Raw genomic sequence first — 17,188 nt, forward strand, 5'->3', positions numbered from 1 at the left:
AAATAATAAACCAACAATATACCGTACCTAACTGTCGTTGTGTCCCACTCAGTAATCCATATCTGGGGGATATAAAGTTTTCAAACTGGACGGTGCCAAGATGCGACCGACCCGGCTGAAAACCACTGCTCCCAGCATCTCCTCATTCCCCAGTGGTTTTCAGCCGGGGCGGTCGCATCTTGGCACCGTCCAGGTTGAGAACTATTTCTCCCTCAGATAAAGATTACGGTGTGGGACACGATGGACAGGTATCGTATATTGTTGGTTTATTATTTTAATTTTATTACAGGAGATCGAGGCCTTCGCAGGAATTAGGTGAGGTCATAAGTATGGTTTAATTAAGAATATTAAAGGAGTGTTCTGTGTCTTTATTTCAAATAAAGGATTTTTTACTGGGTGTCTGTGCTTTTTTTTTTACAATTTGACTATGGGGTTAGTAATAGGGGCATCTTATTGATGCCTCTCTATTACTAACCTCGGGGCTTGATGTCACAAAGGTGACTTCAACCCCCACAACTATTACCCCCACTTGCCACCGCTACAGGGCAAGTGGGAAGATAAAGGCTAAGTGCCAGAATTGGTGCATCTTGGAGAACGGCTGAGAGCTGATGTTTTGAGCTGGGGGGAGGGGGCAGTATCCATGGCTCCTTCCTAGGCTATTAATATCAGCCTGCAGCTGTCCGCATAGCCTTTGCTAGCTATTAATTATACAACCCCTGGCAAAAATTATGGAATCACCGGCCTTGGAGGATGTTCATTCAGTTGCTTAATTTTGTAGAAAAACAAGCAGATCACAGACATGGCACAAAACTAAAGTCAATTCAAATGGAAACTTTCTGGCTTTAAGAAACACTAAAAGAAATCAAGAACAAAAAATGTAAGAACAAAAAATGTGGTAGTCAGTAATGGTTACTTTTTTAAGCCAAGCATAGGGGAAAAATTAAAGAATGACTCAATTCTGAGGAAAAAACTATGGAATCATGAAAAACAAACCAACAAAAAAACACTCCAACACATCACTAGTATTTTGTTGAACCACCTCTGGCTTTCATAACAGCTTGCAGTCTCTGAGGCATGGATTTAATGTGCGTCAAACAGTACTCTTCTTCAATCTGGCTCCAAATTTTTCTGATTGCTGTTGCCAGATCAGCTTTGCAGGTTGGAGCCTTGTCATGGACCATTTTCTTCAACTTCCACCAAAGATTTTCAATTGGACTGAAATCCGGACTATTTGCAGGCCATGACATTGACCTTATGTGTGTTTTTTCAAGGAATGTTTTCACAGTTTTTGCTCTATGGCAGGATGCATTATCATCTTGAAAAATAATTTCATCATCCCCAAACATCCTTTCAATTGATGGGATAAGAAAAGTGTCCAAAATATCAACATAAACTTGTGCATTTATTGAAGACGTAATGACAGCCATCTCCCCAGTGCCTTTACCTGACATGCAGCCCCATATCATCAATGACTGCGGAAATTTGCATGTTCTCTTCAGGCAGTCATCTTTATAAATCTCATTGGAACGGCACCAAACAAAAGTTCCAGCATCATCACCTTGCCCAATGCAGATTCGCGATTCATCACTGAATATGACTTTCATCCAGTCATCCACAGTCCACGATTGCTTTTCCTTATCCCATTGTAACCTTTTTTTTCTGTTTAGGTGTTGATGGCTTTCATTTAGCTTTTCTGTATGTAAATCCAATTTCCTTTAGGCGGTTTCTTACAGTTCAGTCACAGACGTGGACTCCAGTTTCCTCCCATTCGTTCCTCATTTGTTTTGTTGTGCATTTCCTGTTTTGGAGACATATTACTTTAAGTTTCTGGTCTTGACGCTTTGATGTCTTCCTTGGTCTACCAGTATGTTTGCCTTTAACAACCTTTCCATGTTGTTTGTATTTGGTCCAGATTTTAGACACAGCTGACTGTGAACAACCAACATCTTTTGCAACATTGCGTGATGATTTACCCTCTTTTAAGAGTCTGATAATCCTCTCCTTTGTTTCAATTGACATCTCTCATGTTGAAGCCATGATTCATGTCAGTCCACTTGGTACAAAAGCTCTCCAAGGTGTGCTCACTCCTTTTTAGATGCAGACTAATGAGCAGATTCCCCTATGCTTCGTTTAAAAAAGTAACCATTACTACCAAATTTTTTGTTCTTGATTTCATTTAGTGTTTCTTAAAGCCAGAAAGTTGCCATTTGAAATGACTTTAGTTTTGTGCCATGTCTATGATCTGCTTTTTTTCTACAAAATTAAACAACTGAATGAACATCCTCCAAGGCCGGTGATTCCATAATTTTTGACAGGGGTTGTAGGGGGACACCATGTCATTTTTTGGGGGGTCCCCCATTTTAATAGCCAGTAAAGGCTAAGTATACAGCTGTGATCTGATATTAATAGCCTGGGAAGCTCCATGGGTATTACCCCCTTCCCAGGATATAATCATTGGCCCCCCAGCAGTCTGCTTACCCTCTGCTGATTACGAAAATTGAGCTGGAGCCCACACCATTTTTATTTTTTTTTTAAATAATCTTTTATTAATTAAATACATGTCCAGTAATTTGCACACACACTGTACTAATTGTATTTGTCACTGACATCTATATATCTTCATATTTTCTTTGTCTTTACTGTATGTAAACCATCTCTTCTATCCTGTCGGCTCATGCAGTGATTTTACAGAACCCAGCAGAGGTTTTTACCGGCTTTTCTTCTAACTTCTATCTCTCTATGCAATATAAATACATATATGTGTGTGTGACATCTATATATACCGCTCTGGCAAAAATTAAGAGACCACTGCACAGTTTTAAAAAAAATCAGCTTCTCTACATGTCTGACAGCCATTCCATTCCAGTGTCAGTTGAATTCCAACCCGAGTACACCTCATTCTACTTAATGTGCTTCTGATTAGGTGATAACCTGAACAAAATCTTATTTAACAAAGGAAAGTATAAAAAACCCTGCTGTGGTGTTCAATATTCTCTCGCAATAGGACAAGCTGGATGGCAAAACAAGTGCTAGTAATATCCCAAAAAGTCATAGGAATGAAAAAATAACTTTTAACCATGCCAAACGAGTTGAAAAGAAAAGTCTTGAGTGAGGGAAAAGTATAGCTCAAGTCTGGCTTTACTAGCAGAGGGATACAGTGAGCGTCATGTTGCCTCCATCCTTAAAATTTCTAAGACGGCAGTCCATTACAACAAGGTCAACAAGGACATTGGGGACAACAAAGCAACAGACCGGCAGAGGGCAAAAACAACTCTCCAATGACCAGCATGACCGTCATCTTATTTGAATGTCACTCAGCAACAGCAGGATGACATCAAGTGACCTACAAAAGGAATGGCAAATGGCAGCTGGGGTGAAGTGCAGGGCAAGAACAGTTCGTAACAGGTTCCTAGAGGCAGGGCTAAAATCATGTAAAGATAGAAAAAGCCTTTCATCAATGAGAAGCAAAAGGCGAGCCATGCTGAAGTTTGCCAAAGACAATAAGGATTGGACCATAGAGGACAGGAGGAAGGTAATCTTCTCTGATGAGTCTAATTTTTAGCTTTGCCCAACACCTGGTCATCTAATGATTAGACCTGGGGAGGCGAACAAGCCACGGTGTCTTGCACCCACTGTGAAATTTGGTGGAGGATCGGTGATGATCTGGGGATGCTTCAGCAAGGCTGGAATTGGGTAGGTTAATCTTTGCGAAGGACGTATGAATCAAGCCGCATACAAGGTTATCCTTGAAAAACAGTTGATTCCTTCTGCTCAGGCAATGTTCCCCAACTCTGAGGACTGGTTTTTCCAGCAGGACAATGCCCTATACCACACAGCTAGGTCAATCAAATCCCTGTCGTGGCCAGCCTAATCTCCAGAGCTGAACCCAATTGAAAACCTCGAATGTAATCAAGAGGAAGATGAATAGTCACAAGCCATCAAACAAAGAAGAACTGCTTACATTTTTGTACCAGGAGTGGCATAAGGTCACCCAAAAGCAGTGTGAAAGACTGGTAGAAAGCATGCCAAGACGCATGAAAGCTGTGATTAAAATTATAGTTATTCCACAAAATAATGATTTCTGAACTCTTCCTGAGTTAAAACATTAGTTTTGTTGTTTCTAAATGATTATGAACTTGTTTTCTTAGCATTATTTGAGGTCTGCAAGCACTGTATTCTTTTGACCATTTCTCATTTTCTGAAAATAAATACAAAATTTAGGGCTTGGAAATTCTAAGACATGTTATAAGTAGTTTATAAAATAAAATAAAAGAGCAATTTACATTTTACTCAAAAATATACCTAAAAAGAGAAAAATCAGACAAACTGAAAATTTTGCAATGGTATCTTAATTTTTGCCAGAGCTGTATATATGTATTCTCGTATGTGTATATATCAATTTTATCTATTCTAACCTGTCAGTGTGATTTTACTGCACACCACACATGAATTACCGGATTTCTAAGGACACCGGTGCGTGGTGCGAGTGCTGTGCGTTTTTTTCTTGCATCCAATGACTTGTATTGGCGAGTCTCTACCGAGATACGCTGTAATTCACAGCAATTGTAAATTCTCAGTCCGATTTCAGCTGAGAAAAAAAATCGCAGATGAGATGTAACTCATTGAATAACATTGGTCAGAGTGCAATCTGATTTTTTATCAGATTGCACTCGTCTGTTTTTCTCGCAAATGGTACGTACACATATTCTTCGCCTTGAAACCGTGATCATGTGTGGCACTGTTTTTTCCTAGAAAAAGCACTAGAATTGTGACAACCAGTAAAATAACTGTTGCATCAAAGCCATCTACAGTAGCCAAAGCCACCTCACAAGTTTTTTATGTGAGCCATAGCTGGACAACAATGACCCTTCTCACTTGGCAAGAAGAAAGCTCTTTCTGAGGAAATGTACATTGGACTCTCTTAAATTACTTCATAGACTGAGGATAATTTTTCAGTGGCTGAAAATCTCTTGTGTGATCATCAACCTTTACCTTGCACATATCATTTTCCATAACCCAACCCAGTCTTCTCACCTTGTAGAACATGTCTCCCTCTTCCATCAGTTTACTCAGCAGAATGACCATGATGTCTGGCTTGGACGTAGCCATGGCCCAGGTGGCTGGACCTGTAGTGTACAGGATGCATGATGGGTAAAAAAACTAATACAATGCAAGGGAAGAACCAAATAGGAGAAGGGAGGGAAAAAAAATTAAGAGGAAGAAGAAGATACAACATTGGGATTCATACAAATGTGAGACAGAGAGGACCAGGTGAAACAAGAGAGACAAGGGCTAGATGTAGAATGGTGCAGAGATAAAAACACTGGGACTTGGGGTATAAATAGAGCCAAATGAATCTTAAGGCCCCAAAAAACAGAGTACAGCAACGTTGGCAGAATTGACTCATAGAATTTGTCTAAACGAATGGAGCACCTAATGTGTATAAGGGACCTTTCACCAGGACAGGGATTTTTAAGGTTAATTTCCCTATCCTTTAATTCTCCCTGGAGATAAACAGCTGCCCAAGGTGTCCGACTGCAGCTTTCGTGGAGAAAACATGCATGCTCGGCAGAGCCCATCGTCCATGCGAATGGAAGTCGGTCAGAGAAATAGCTGTATCCGTAAGGTCAGTTTTAAAGAGATGGACAATGTCGACTAAAAGAGGCAAAAAGTAAATTTCGGACCAGTCATAACGACACATTTATATCCTTACAAGATACATATTGGCGATAAAGGCTTGGGTCACCGATATGATGCACCGCAGATACCAAAGCTATCCAATTCTGACACTAGTGACTATTTTAACACTTTTGGCAGGAATTATAATGCATATTTAAATTTCCAAAGAAGCATTGCATGGCATAGGTCTTCTTATGATGGCTTGGCCACTCTCCACAAAGTGAAATGTTCCCCCTAAGACTCCCTGTAAGAGGCCTCTTATCCAACCAAATCAGATCTCTTGCTTTGCACTGATGAGAAGCAAACACCCCAAAAGATGAGTCTCAAAATGGAGTGTCTGGTTTGACTTCTTGTCCCAAGTCATGTGGCAAGGCTAGTTCATGGGTCGATAATGACTTTTAGGATTTCTACATCCATTAGGTGGCACTACCGTTCAATAGCTCTTTCTCTCTAAAGAGTCTCTTTGTATATTTAAATTCCAAGAGGAGCATTACATAGCCTACAAGTCTCCTTAAGTCAGCTTGACATTCTCCACAAGGAGAAACGTTCCCCTTAATCCTCCAATCAGTGGCCGCTCACCCAGTCAAATCAGATCTCCTACTTTACACTAAGGAGGGGCAAACATCCTGAAACATGTGTCTGCAAATTGAGTTTTTGATTTGGCTTCTTAGGCTATATGCACACGATGCAGATTTGCTGCGGATCCGCAGCGGATTTTTCTGCGCAGAAACGCTGCAGATCCGCTCTGTGATTTACAGTACAATGTAAATCAATGGAAAAAAAAAAGCTGTGCAGATGGTGCAGAAAAATCAGTGCGGAATTGCTGCGGATTTAAAAGAAGTGCACGTCACTTCTTTTGTGCGGTTCTGCAGCGTTTCCCCTCCATGATAGAAATCTGCAGTGGCAAAAACTGCTGAAAATCCGCAATCCGCATCAATTCCGCGGCAAATCCGGATTCTGCCAGGAGATGCGGATTTTGTGCAGAAAAGTCTGCACCACTTTTCCTACGTGTGCGCATAGCCTTATACCAAATCATGTGTTGACTGTTAAGGCTCATTAAAGGGAATCTGTCACCAGGTTTTTGCTACCTCATCTGAGAGCAGAATGATCTAGCCATTCAGAGAATATAGTGGCTCTCACCTGGGTGCCGCCTCCCATCGTCCATAGCTGGGAGATGGCTCTTTGTCTCAGTTTGTTTGCGAATAACCCATCACTAGAATGAAGCAGAGCTGAAAAGCTAATCCCGCCCTCTATATACATAGTCTATTGACAGTTAGCTGTTTATCACAGGAGGGGAGAGACAGCAGCTAGTCACAGAAATGATAATATCTTGGTGATAAAACCTTCAGTGCAGGTAAACAACAGCACACCGCTTCATAAGTGTCACATTATTGAATTCAGTATTTTAACCCCTACCTCGTGCAGTCCTAACATTACATAGAAAAAGCCTGCTGACAGATTCCCTTTAAAGGGTCGATATTGACTTTTAGGACAGCTACATCCAAATGGTGGTACTAGAGTTCAAGTCCTCTTCTTCCCTCAAGAGTCTATTTGAAAATTACAGTATCTGTCTGTCATCACGCCAAAGGGAGACAAAAATATAGCCACTAGGGGACCTAAACAAACATCCATAATGAATATCCACCAGGGGATTCATGTGCTTCCATATCATAATGCCAATATGTTAGATGCACTGGATGCTGCACCTATCTCAGGTTGATGGGAAAATTAATTAGTCTTTCAGTGAATGGGTGCTTAGTATCTGGTAAGACATGCGGAGCAAAGCTGTGAGCAAACTTCTAACCTTTTGGGCGGCTCGGTAAGGTCTGACAGCCTTAAAGCAGCAAATAGGGGCAGAATTGTGAATAAAACATATGACAAGAAAAGTGAGAGAAAAGTGAAAAATTAGGAGTTAGACAAGAGGGGAAAAAGCGGGGTGGAAGCAATGTTAGAATCATAAGAAAGACATGGTAGGAAGGAGTGAAGAGATATAGGCGAGGACATAGAAATTGTAGAAGAGATAGATTGAAGAAAACGGGCAAAAAAGTGTAGCATTAAAAAAAAAAAGACAAAACGTGGAGCAGAGAGAATAAAGTGAAAGGATGAGATGGTAACAAAAAGCAATTGTGACAAAGGTAGTGAGTGAGGGAGCGTAGGGCGTAACGGATGGAGTGACGGAGGAGAGAAAACAAACCATGTCGCAGGAGTGAGAAAGCAGCGAGCACAGAAGCTTAATGTCTGAGCAGCAGATAATAAACAAGCAGCAGTGACGCAGAGGGACGCAGCTACCAGTGACGGGACATTACAACACGCAGGGACAGAGATTAACAAGGGATCTTATTCTCCTTGGCCGATCACGGAGTTGTGACTTGTATAGGGGCAGGGGCACTGCTGGCCAACATGCAATCCATGCTCTACTTAATAGCTGCTCTTCTGGTCTTTGGACCAAATCGAGACAAATCCACAATATGCGGCAGAAGCTGACAAGGACATGCAAGCCTGCGTATAGTGACATTAAACAGAATGAGAAACTTAACATCTGGACAGCTGTGTTTCCACCAAGGAGAAGGTGGCAGCGGTGGGAGGTCACTACGTTTCTCCATACCTATTTTGGCTCCTTTTTTCAGGAGAGCCACCACGACGGAAGTGTTTCTGCAGCCCACCGCTCTGTCGAGAGGGCGCATCCCGCTGTAATCCACATGTTCAATCATCGCACCATGGTCCACTAGGAACTGCACCTGTATACGGAGTAAAGACCAGCTTTACCAATGCTATGTGACAAAGAATGGTGAGATCCCTACATAGTCAATGCCATATCCCTAAAACTTAGAGGAAGCAAAAAATATGGACTTACCACTTCAGCATCTCCATAAAAAGCTGCAAGATCCAGTGGCGTGCGCCCATTTTTATCAGCGTGGTCAGTGGCAGCTCCGTTTTCTACCAACAACCTCACCACAGCAAGATGCCCTTTGAGGCAGGCCCAGCTCAAAGCGGTCAATCCCTCCTTGTCCATGAGCCCGATGGAAGCCCCTTTAAGACAGAACGATAGATTAGCAAGTGGATAAAAGCAAACAACTACCGCGTTCCCATTTCCCAGTGCTGTAAGTGCCAATCTTAGAAAAAAGAGTTAGCCAAACTCTTTTCTAACGTTGTTAGTTTCTCTATTTTGGCTCACAAAGATGAGGATTTGTTTTTTTACGCACCATCCTCATGTGTAGGTTTTCTGCCCAATGATTCCTTTACCTGTGCCATCAAAGATAGATGGATTGGAGAGGATGGATTTTTAAGTGGTTTCTGGCAGCCACTTATGTGTGATCAGCCAATCCGAGCATGAATGTTTATGGTGAACTTGAGCAGCATTGACAGTTTTCTCACGTCTAGGGCCAATTTGAATGTTTTTACATTTGACTAAAGACTATATATTCATTAGTATGATATATGGCTCTTCTATCTCACCATACTTTCAGCCTGTCAGCCTAAAAAATATAGTTGCAAATTTATAAATCTTCATTAAAGGAACAGAAACCTTTAGCATTTCATGACAGTAATAGTAATGACCCTTACAAACCCACACCTGCATATAGGTTTCATATAATTTTGGGAACTACAGACATTTTCCAAAAAGCCCTACAATCTCTCTCTCTCTCTATCTATATATAAAGCAGAATATCTCAAATAGCTTCTTCTCTCCCTGCAATCTTCCTTCATTCTGTGTAACAATTAGGCCTCATGACATTCGTAGTGACATAACATCCCATGGCAAGCACTGGGTATATGATCATGCAGCATTATGCAATGTCACCTGATTGTCACGCAGGACAGAAAATATTGCAAAATTATTATTTTCCTCTTTTTCCTGGTAGGTTTTTTTTTTTTAAACGTCAGATCTCAATGATCCATCTACCTGATTGAGGTTTGTCCTAAAAAAAAAAAATATTTTGACTCTAGTGTGACAGTATTATAATTCTACAAGGACACCAACCTTGTGCCAGCAGAAACTCCACGGTAGCTACATGCCCCTCCGATGCTGCGGTCATCAATGGAGTACGACCCTGCTTGTCTGCCATGTTCACATCTGCACAGTGTGTGAGCAGCAAGTCCACAATCTGTGAGAGAAAAGATCGTTCTGTACTCCGCCCCTGCACTTTTATACGTAGGAACAAGGCATAGTAATGAAGTCCTGTAATTACCTGCCAGTGTCCTTGTCGTACAGCGCTAAATATTGGAACTACACCCCTCCGGTTGGGTTGGGATACAGCTGCTCCTTGTTCTAGAAGTAGGCGGCAAACCTCGAGTTTTCCACGACCGGCAGCAGCTGTTAAAGCTGAAATCAGATGAAAAATCATGTCAGAAAAGATTGAGATGGATAAATGCAGAAGAATCAGGTGGTGAGGGGCATACGAGAGGTGGCATCGCAAGTAGACATGAACCACTGCCGACTGTCACTTTCCATGCACATCACTTACCCGTCTCTCCCCACAGACCATCAAAACTATTAATCTGAGCCCTCTGTTCCTCCTCCTCGTCTTTTTCTGGCAGATCCAGAAGATAGGAGACAATCTGGTGAAAAAAAAAATGTCAGTGATTTACTGAACATTTCATTACCTCGTGCAGCGGATCTGTTCACGGTAACAAAAGTCCCTTTAAGTTTAGAAGGAGATGTCAATGTGGATTTGTGTACACGGAGAACAAGAAATGTTCTGTCTTGTTTTCAATTGTGCAGCTATTAGGATCTCAGGAGGTGGAAATGAGTCTTGTGTGTCTACCTGAATGTATGGCTACATCTCCCGCCATGGCCAGCATGAGCGAGCAGCGGGACCGGTCTTGTTCAGGCCTGATTGTTATTTCAGTCTTTGGTATATCTACCGAGGGGTGTGCAGGAAAAGCAGAGAGGCAATGTAAACCCTTCCTGGCATGGAAATGACCAATGTTTGGTCATGTTCCTTCTCACCTCGGAGTATCCCATGCTGGCCGCTGCGATCAGGGCTTGCTGTATGGCTTGACTTTTCTTTAGGACTCCCGATTGTTGTCCAGCCATTGTCCAGTCACACTGGATGAGATATTTTACCACCTCCAGGTGGCCCCGTAGTGCGGCATGGACAAGCGCACACTGTCCGTTCTTATCCAGGAGATCCACCTATTGACACAGTACAGAAATGCTTAAGGGAGAAGGAAGAACACAATCTTGGGATCTAACATTATTGTGTTTCCCTCTGTCTGGCTGCCAGAACGCCGTCAAGTGACTAACCTGCAGGTCTGGACAGGTTCCCAGGCTCTGGGACATGCGGGGGAGAGGACAGAATGCCTGTGTTGTGTATAACCCCTCCAACTCCTGTCCTGCCATGGCCTTGCCAGTGTTACAGGCGTATATGGAGAGCGCATACAGCCGCCCAGAAATAAAACAAACCAGCTAATTAACTCACGGCAGCACGTAATTACGGTTTCTGCCTCATTAAAGACCTTGGGTAGGAGATCATTGTTTTATTTGGAGAGGATTTATCTATCAGTGAACCCTCAGGGATTTCTTTGCTGTAATTTGGGATTAGAGTAGATTTCTATTCTGGGGACCTTTGTAGACATATTATTAAAGGCGGCTCATATACTAACCTTTGCCCTCCTCTTACACAGTAACATGACAATTGTCAGATGACCCGAAGCTGCAGCATACGCTAGAGGGGTCATGCCACTCTCCGAACTGGCATCCACATTGACAAAGAACTCCAGCAGCAGCGCCACCATCTCGGTGTATCCCAGATGGGCCTGGACACACAGGATAGGGGCATTGTTCAGCACTTCAGTGCGGTAATTCACATTGGCTCCCCCCATGATTAGAAGGCGGCTCACCTGCAGGAGAATAGAGAGCTGGGTGAAGGCACTAGACAACTTAAAGGGGTTTTTACTGATAAACTATCCCTAGAATAGGCCGTTAGAATCAGATTGGTTGGAGTTCGACTTTATATGGCGTTGTGGTGCGTGCGGTGCAGTCTTATCAGACTTTACATTGCTACAACTACATTCATAGGAGAACTATGTCTGAATCTGTGAATCTTAAAGTTATATTCCCAGCTCATAAAATGAAGACCTAATGAGCCCTTTTCCCTGCGCCACTGTAAACTGAGAGGTGGCAGCGGATGTGCGGCACTCCCTGTTTTTAAAAATAGCTGAGCAAGGCTATTTTTGGGCCGCGCACGCTCAGCTATTTGTAGCAGCGTTAGACGGGGCCCTGTTTTTTTTTGTTTTTTTTTTTAAATATTGTAGATGTGTGTTTCATAAATACCCAAAATGGTCTTCAAAGACCCAGTGACTTAAAAGAGTTGTCCCATATTCGTGACTGATGGTTTGGATGTTGACGCGGCTGTGCTGCTGGCCAGAACTCTCCTAAAATGAGGCAGCTCTGCTTCTGCGGGACTGAAGTAGTGAAGTAGCAGTGCATCCGGCTGGGATCCAGAGCTACAAGTCCACTCTTATGATCCCCGCCAGCTAAAGTGCAATGGTGGCCGGTAACCTAAACAATAAGCAGTAAACAATGAAATTAAAAAATCCCCCTGATCTTGAGAACAGAGAGGATTTCTAATATCCAAGAAAATTGCAAAGTTACTTGTTTTAAAAAGAATTTAGCAATTTTACATCATATAATGTCACATGGGAATAACCCTGCAAGTCCTGTTCTACTGTATTTATTCATGAGCTAAACAACCAACACAATGACATGTGAGGACTCATAAAATCTAATTAGCTGGCACATATTCTGAAGACTCAACTTCACACTGCATGGAGGCGCCAGGTTCACCTTCCCACATGAATAATGTAATAATCTTTTATTGTTCATTGCACAGAGAGAACCTTAGCAGCAGGCATAATGCCGACATAACCAAAATTACGTGTGCAGTTCTGATAGGACGTGTGATCACAGGACAGGAGAATACCATGCTAGTATGGACCTTTATGATCTAGAACTACTATTGTAGTCAGCCAGATCTGGCGTACACTGTGCACACATCTCCCTAGGCAAAGAAGTCATGTGCACGTACCCCAGGCCATATACTGTTTAGTGAATGAGTCCGTAATGCGGCAATCAAAAGTCCCCAACAGATCTGAGTGATTCCATTCATGCTGTCCAGTCCTCGCCTCTGTGGTAGTCAGTCTTCACTTCTATGGCCGGCATCCTGGAAGGCTCTACATCAACATGACGTCATGTGAGGCTTCATCACTAGGCCTTATGTGACACATGTCACAAGAACTAAGAGGTGCCCAGGATGCTGAATCAAGGATGCCAGCCTAAGAAGTGAACACCGACTGCCACGAAGGATATGACTGGATGCTGAACTATTGATTTCCTGATCTTTAGTCCCTAATTAGCACCCCCCAAAAGTTTTTTTCCTTACTTAATTATTTGCAATGTGTAGAAGTTCCCTAATTCCGAGACTGAACTAATATCTTCACAGGCAGAAATGCGGCCGATTGCTGGCTTCAGGTGGTCAGGCAGCTATAACGTAGCCCGAAAAATACAGGTGCAATATGGTCAGCTGAATCCAGCATAGCCGGATACTGACCATACCATCCCTAAGAGGTCTTAATGTAACACGTAATGACTGTAAAATTATCGTTCCCAGTGATTGTTTCTTACTTTGATGTTGGGAGTGTAGAGGTTTCTTAGAGATGCCAGTGCCATGGAAAGGCCGTCTGTGCTGTAGGAAATCCAAAGTGCTTGCAAGATGGATGAGGAGACACCGACCTTCTTACTAAGACCCTGGGTTAAGAGAACGACACTTGTTAGAATAGAGTCCTGTGCAATGAATGTGGGAAACAAAATGGCAAATGCACACAATGTGACAAAGTTTGTGAACACTTTGGATTCACTACATTTAGGCCGAGTTCACACGTAGCGTTTTTTTCGCGTTTCCGCGGCGGTTTTAAACGCACGATTTTGCCGCGTTTAATGCTGTGCTAATGCTGCAGTTTTTTCCACAGCGGAATCGCTTTGCGGTAAAAAAGGCACCGTGCTCATTAATTTAGCGGAATCGCGGCGATCCCGCACCCATAGGAATGCATTGTTCTGCTTACTTTCCGCATGTGGCTGTGCACACCATGCGAAAAGTAAGCAGAACATTTGTGGATGGTACCCACGGCCCGGAGGCGAGGAGACTGTCCTCTGGGCTGTGGGTACCATATGCCTGTAAAAAATAGAATTAAAATAAAAAATATTGTTATTCTTACCTTCCGGCGTCCCGCGCAGCCTTCCCGCCTCTCTCCACGCTCCCAGTCCCAGTAAGCCTTTGCGAGAATGACCGCGATGGCGTCCGTTCTCACGGGATCGCGACGTCTCGTGGTCATTCGCGATGACGTCACTATAACCTCCGCCAGCACCTCCACCCCAATCACTGGCAGTAAGCAGCTGCAGGGAGGACAGAACGTCATTCTCTCCCTGTAGCCGCTGCTCCAGGAAGTCACTAACACAGGATTTACACGCCATTTACCTGCAGATTTCTACTGAACAAAACAGACTCCCTTTAAACACACAATTAACTCAAAGGCTCAGTATCTGCCATCTTTGTCTTATTTTAGGCTTTATTTATTTTATGTCTTCTGGAATAGAGAGTAGAGGTTGGTGTAGATTTGCTACAGCATTATCACTAGTCTTATTAACCTTTCTCCTTTTCTCCCACTATAGACCAGACTTTCCATGTTGTAACGGTACACTTTAAGGGTATGTGCACACGCTGCGGATTCTGCTGCGGTTCCGCAGCAGATTTGGCCGCTGCGGATCCGCAGCAGTTTCTGCTGCGGTGTACAGTATCATAATATCCTATGGATATCAAAAACCACAGTGCAGATGGTGCGGATTTTTCCACGCGGATTTGCTGCGGTTTCTAAATCACATAAAGAATTGACATGTCAATTCTTTCTGCGGATTCCGCTGCGGTTTACCATCACCTCCATTGTAGACATGATAAACCGCAGGGCAATCCGCAGGTAAAAACCACAGGTCTTTTGACCTGCAGATTTACCTGCGGATTTTACAAGATCCGCGCGGCCAAATCCACAGAGCATTCCGCAGCGTGTGCACGTACCCTAATATGTTCTCTATGAGGTTGATTTTATGTACATAGGGGCGTTTGGGTTCTTAGCGACTTGTTTTTATACAATTGTTAAAGTTTACAATTACAAAAACACACAAAAAAAACAATAAACACCTATCAACTACCTACGGGGGGCGCATCTCCTATACCTTCTAACTCCTCCCATTGCAGCAAAGAGGAGCTTAAATTAACGATTACTCAGGTAAGAGCTATGTTGCTCCATTCAGAGTCTATGAGGCTGACAGAAGTAGCCCAGCGTGGTACTCTGCTGCCTTGGTCTACATGACAATTTGTCACCACTCCATTTGTAGCTCTTACTCAGGTAAGGTACTGAGGAGGAATAGGGGGCTCAGGACCTCTGTACTGGTGATCAATGGAGTTCGGTTAAATGATTTCTATTGTAAATAAACCCCCTTTCAAAATGTTTTGAAAAGCAGTTTTGATATTTATGGTACGTATACATATATACATTAGTACGCACACACATATATACAATAGATCACAAAAGTAGGTACGCCCCTCACATTTTGTAAATATTTTATGATATATTTTCATGGGACAAAGATGATATGACACTTCGATACAATGTAAAGTAGTCAGTGTACAGCTTGAATAGTATAAATTGCGAAGCCCAAAGTGTCACTCTTGGGCATGGAGGTCACTAGAGCTTCACAGGTTGACACTGGAATCCTCTTTATCTCCTCCATGATGACATCACAGAGCTGGTGGATGTTAGAGACCTTACGCTCCTCCACATTCCATTTGGGAATGCCCCACAGATGCTCAATAGAGTTTAGGTCTGGAAACATGCTTGGCCAGTCAAGAACCTTTACTTTTAGTTTCTTTAGCAAGGCAGTGGTGGTCTTGGCGGTGTTTTTGGGGTTATGTTGGAATACTGGTCTGCGGCCCAGTTTCTGAAGATAGGAGATCATGCTCTGCTTCAGTATGCTACAGTACATGATGGCATTCATGGTTTCCTCAATGAACTGTAGATCCTAAAAGTCGTCAGCACTCGTGCAGTCCCAACCCATGACACGCCCACCACCATGCTTGACTGTAGGCAAGACACACTTGTCTTTGTACTCCTCATCTGATTGAAGCCACACACTCTTGACACCACCAGAATCAAATAAGTTTATCTTGGTCTCATCATGCCACAGGACATGGTTTCAGTAAGTCATGTAATTGCTTGTTTTCAGCAAAGTGTTTGTGGGCTTTCAGGTGCATCATCTTTAGAAGAGGCTTCCTTCTGGGACAACAGTTACGCAGACCAATTTGATGCAGAGTACGGCATATAGCCTGAGCACTGACAGACTGACCCTACACCCCTGTAACCTCTGCAGCAATGCCGGCAGCACTCATATGTCTATTTTGAAAAGACAACTCTGGAAATGATGCTGAGCTTGTGCACTCAACTTTGGTCAACCATGGCGAGGCTAGTTCTGAGAGGAACCTGTCTTGTAAAACCGCTGTATGGTCTTGGTCACCGTGCAGGAGCTCATTGTCAGGGTGTTGGCAATCTTCTTATAGCCTCGGTCATTTATATGTGCAGCAACAATTCTATTTTTCAGATCCCCAGAGATTTCTTTGCCATGAGGAGTCTAGTGACCAGTATCAGAGAGTGTGAGAGCCATAACACCAAATGTTACACACCTGCTCCATATTCACACGAGACCTTGTGACTTTGAGGAGGGAAAATTTGTCCATTTTTACTTAGCGGTGTACTTACTTTTGCTACCGGCGGATTAGACATTAATGGGTGTGTGTTGAGTTACTTACAGGGCACACCAAATTTACACTGTTATACAAGCTGTACTTTACATTGTATCAAAGTGTTATATGTTTAGTGTTGTCCCATGAAGATATATGATAAAATATTTCCAAAAATGTGAGCGGTGTACTCGCTTTTTTTTTTTAACATACTGTATAGAAAGAAAGATATGCAAAAAGGACAAAAAATAAAAAAAATGGCTGAGTCCTTTGGATGTTAATGATGTAAAGACACTTTATAGGTAACCTTCACCAATAGCAACAGACTTAGAGCTTAGTCCCGATGACGTAGAGACCTCCTGATGCCCCTTGGCCGGGAGATTTAATCATTTGACTCTTGTTCAGAATGATATAGTCTTTCATATCCTCTTTGTATTCCAGCAGGTTGGCACCAGAGTGCAGATAAATGGAGGTATCAGATACACTGTACAATCTCATACAACTCTTCCCACCGTCGTGCAGTAGGGGGAGCTATTGTATCCCAATAACAGAAGAGGAGGCAACTAACCGCTGCCACTATGATCCCAGGAAGGTGAAACAGTAATTACGGTATGAGGAAATCACCTTTTACAATACCATAAGGTTTACTTAAGACAGATGAACTACATGAACTTATATTTTTTGGAACATGTGACTGTATAAATGGAAAAGGATATGGT

General features: G+C 42.7%; 1 protein-coding gene across 6 annotated transcripts in view; it reads right to left on the reverse strand.

Annotated features, from left to right (window-relative positions):
* Positions 1-17,188, reverse strand: part of TANC2 (tetratricopeptide repeat, ankyrin repeat and coiled-coil containing 2) — a 621,767-nt gene that overhangs the window by 12,407 nt on the left and 592,172 nt on the right. For 5 of the 6 annotated variants that reach the window (XM_073582321.1, XM_073582322.1, XM_073582320.1 and 2 more), the window contains 9 exons: positions 13,307-13,429; positions 11,287-11,523; positions 10,631-10,816; positions 10,146-10,239; positions 9,870-10,003; positions 9,662-9,785; positions 8,534-8,709; positions 8,285-8,417; positions 5,035-5,126 (listed from right to left, as the gene is read on the reverse strand). In XM_073582321.1, the coding sequence (XP_073438422.1) occupies positions 5,035-5,126; positions 8,285-8,417; positions 8,534-8,709; positions 9,662-9,785; positions 9,870-10,003; positions 10,146-10,239; positions 10,631-10,816; positions 11,287-11,523; positions 13,307-13,429 (1,299 nt within the window). Of the gene's footprint in view, positions 1-5,034; positions 5,127-7,483; positions 7,514-8,284; positions 8,418-8,533; positions 8,710-9,661; positions 9,786-9,869; positions 10,004-10,145; positions 10,240-10,630; positions 10,817-11,286; positions 11,524-13,306; positions 13,430-17,188 lie in introns of all 6 variants that reach the window. The other variant, XM_073582325.1, reaches the window with a different exon arrangement.

The sequence above is a fragment of the Dendrobates tinctorius genome, unplaced genomic scaffold (assembly GCF_039654945.1).
Source record: "Dendrobates tinctorius isolate UK_male_01 unplaced genomic scaffold, ASM3965494v1 ptg000071l, whole genome shotgun sequence".
Classification (NCBI taxonomy): domain Eukaryota; kingdom Metazoa; phylum Chordata; class Amphibia; order Anura; family Dendrobatidae; genus Dendrobates; species Dendrobates tinctorius.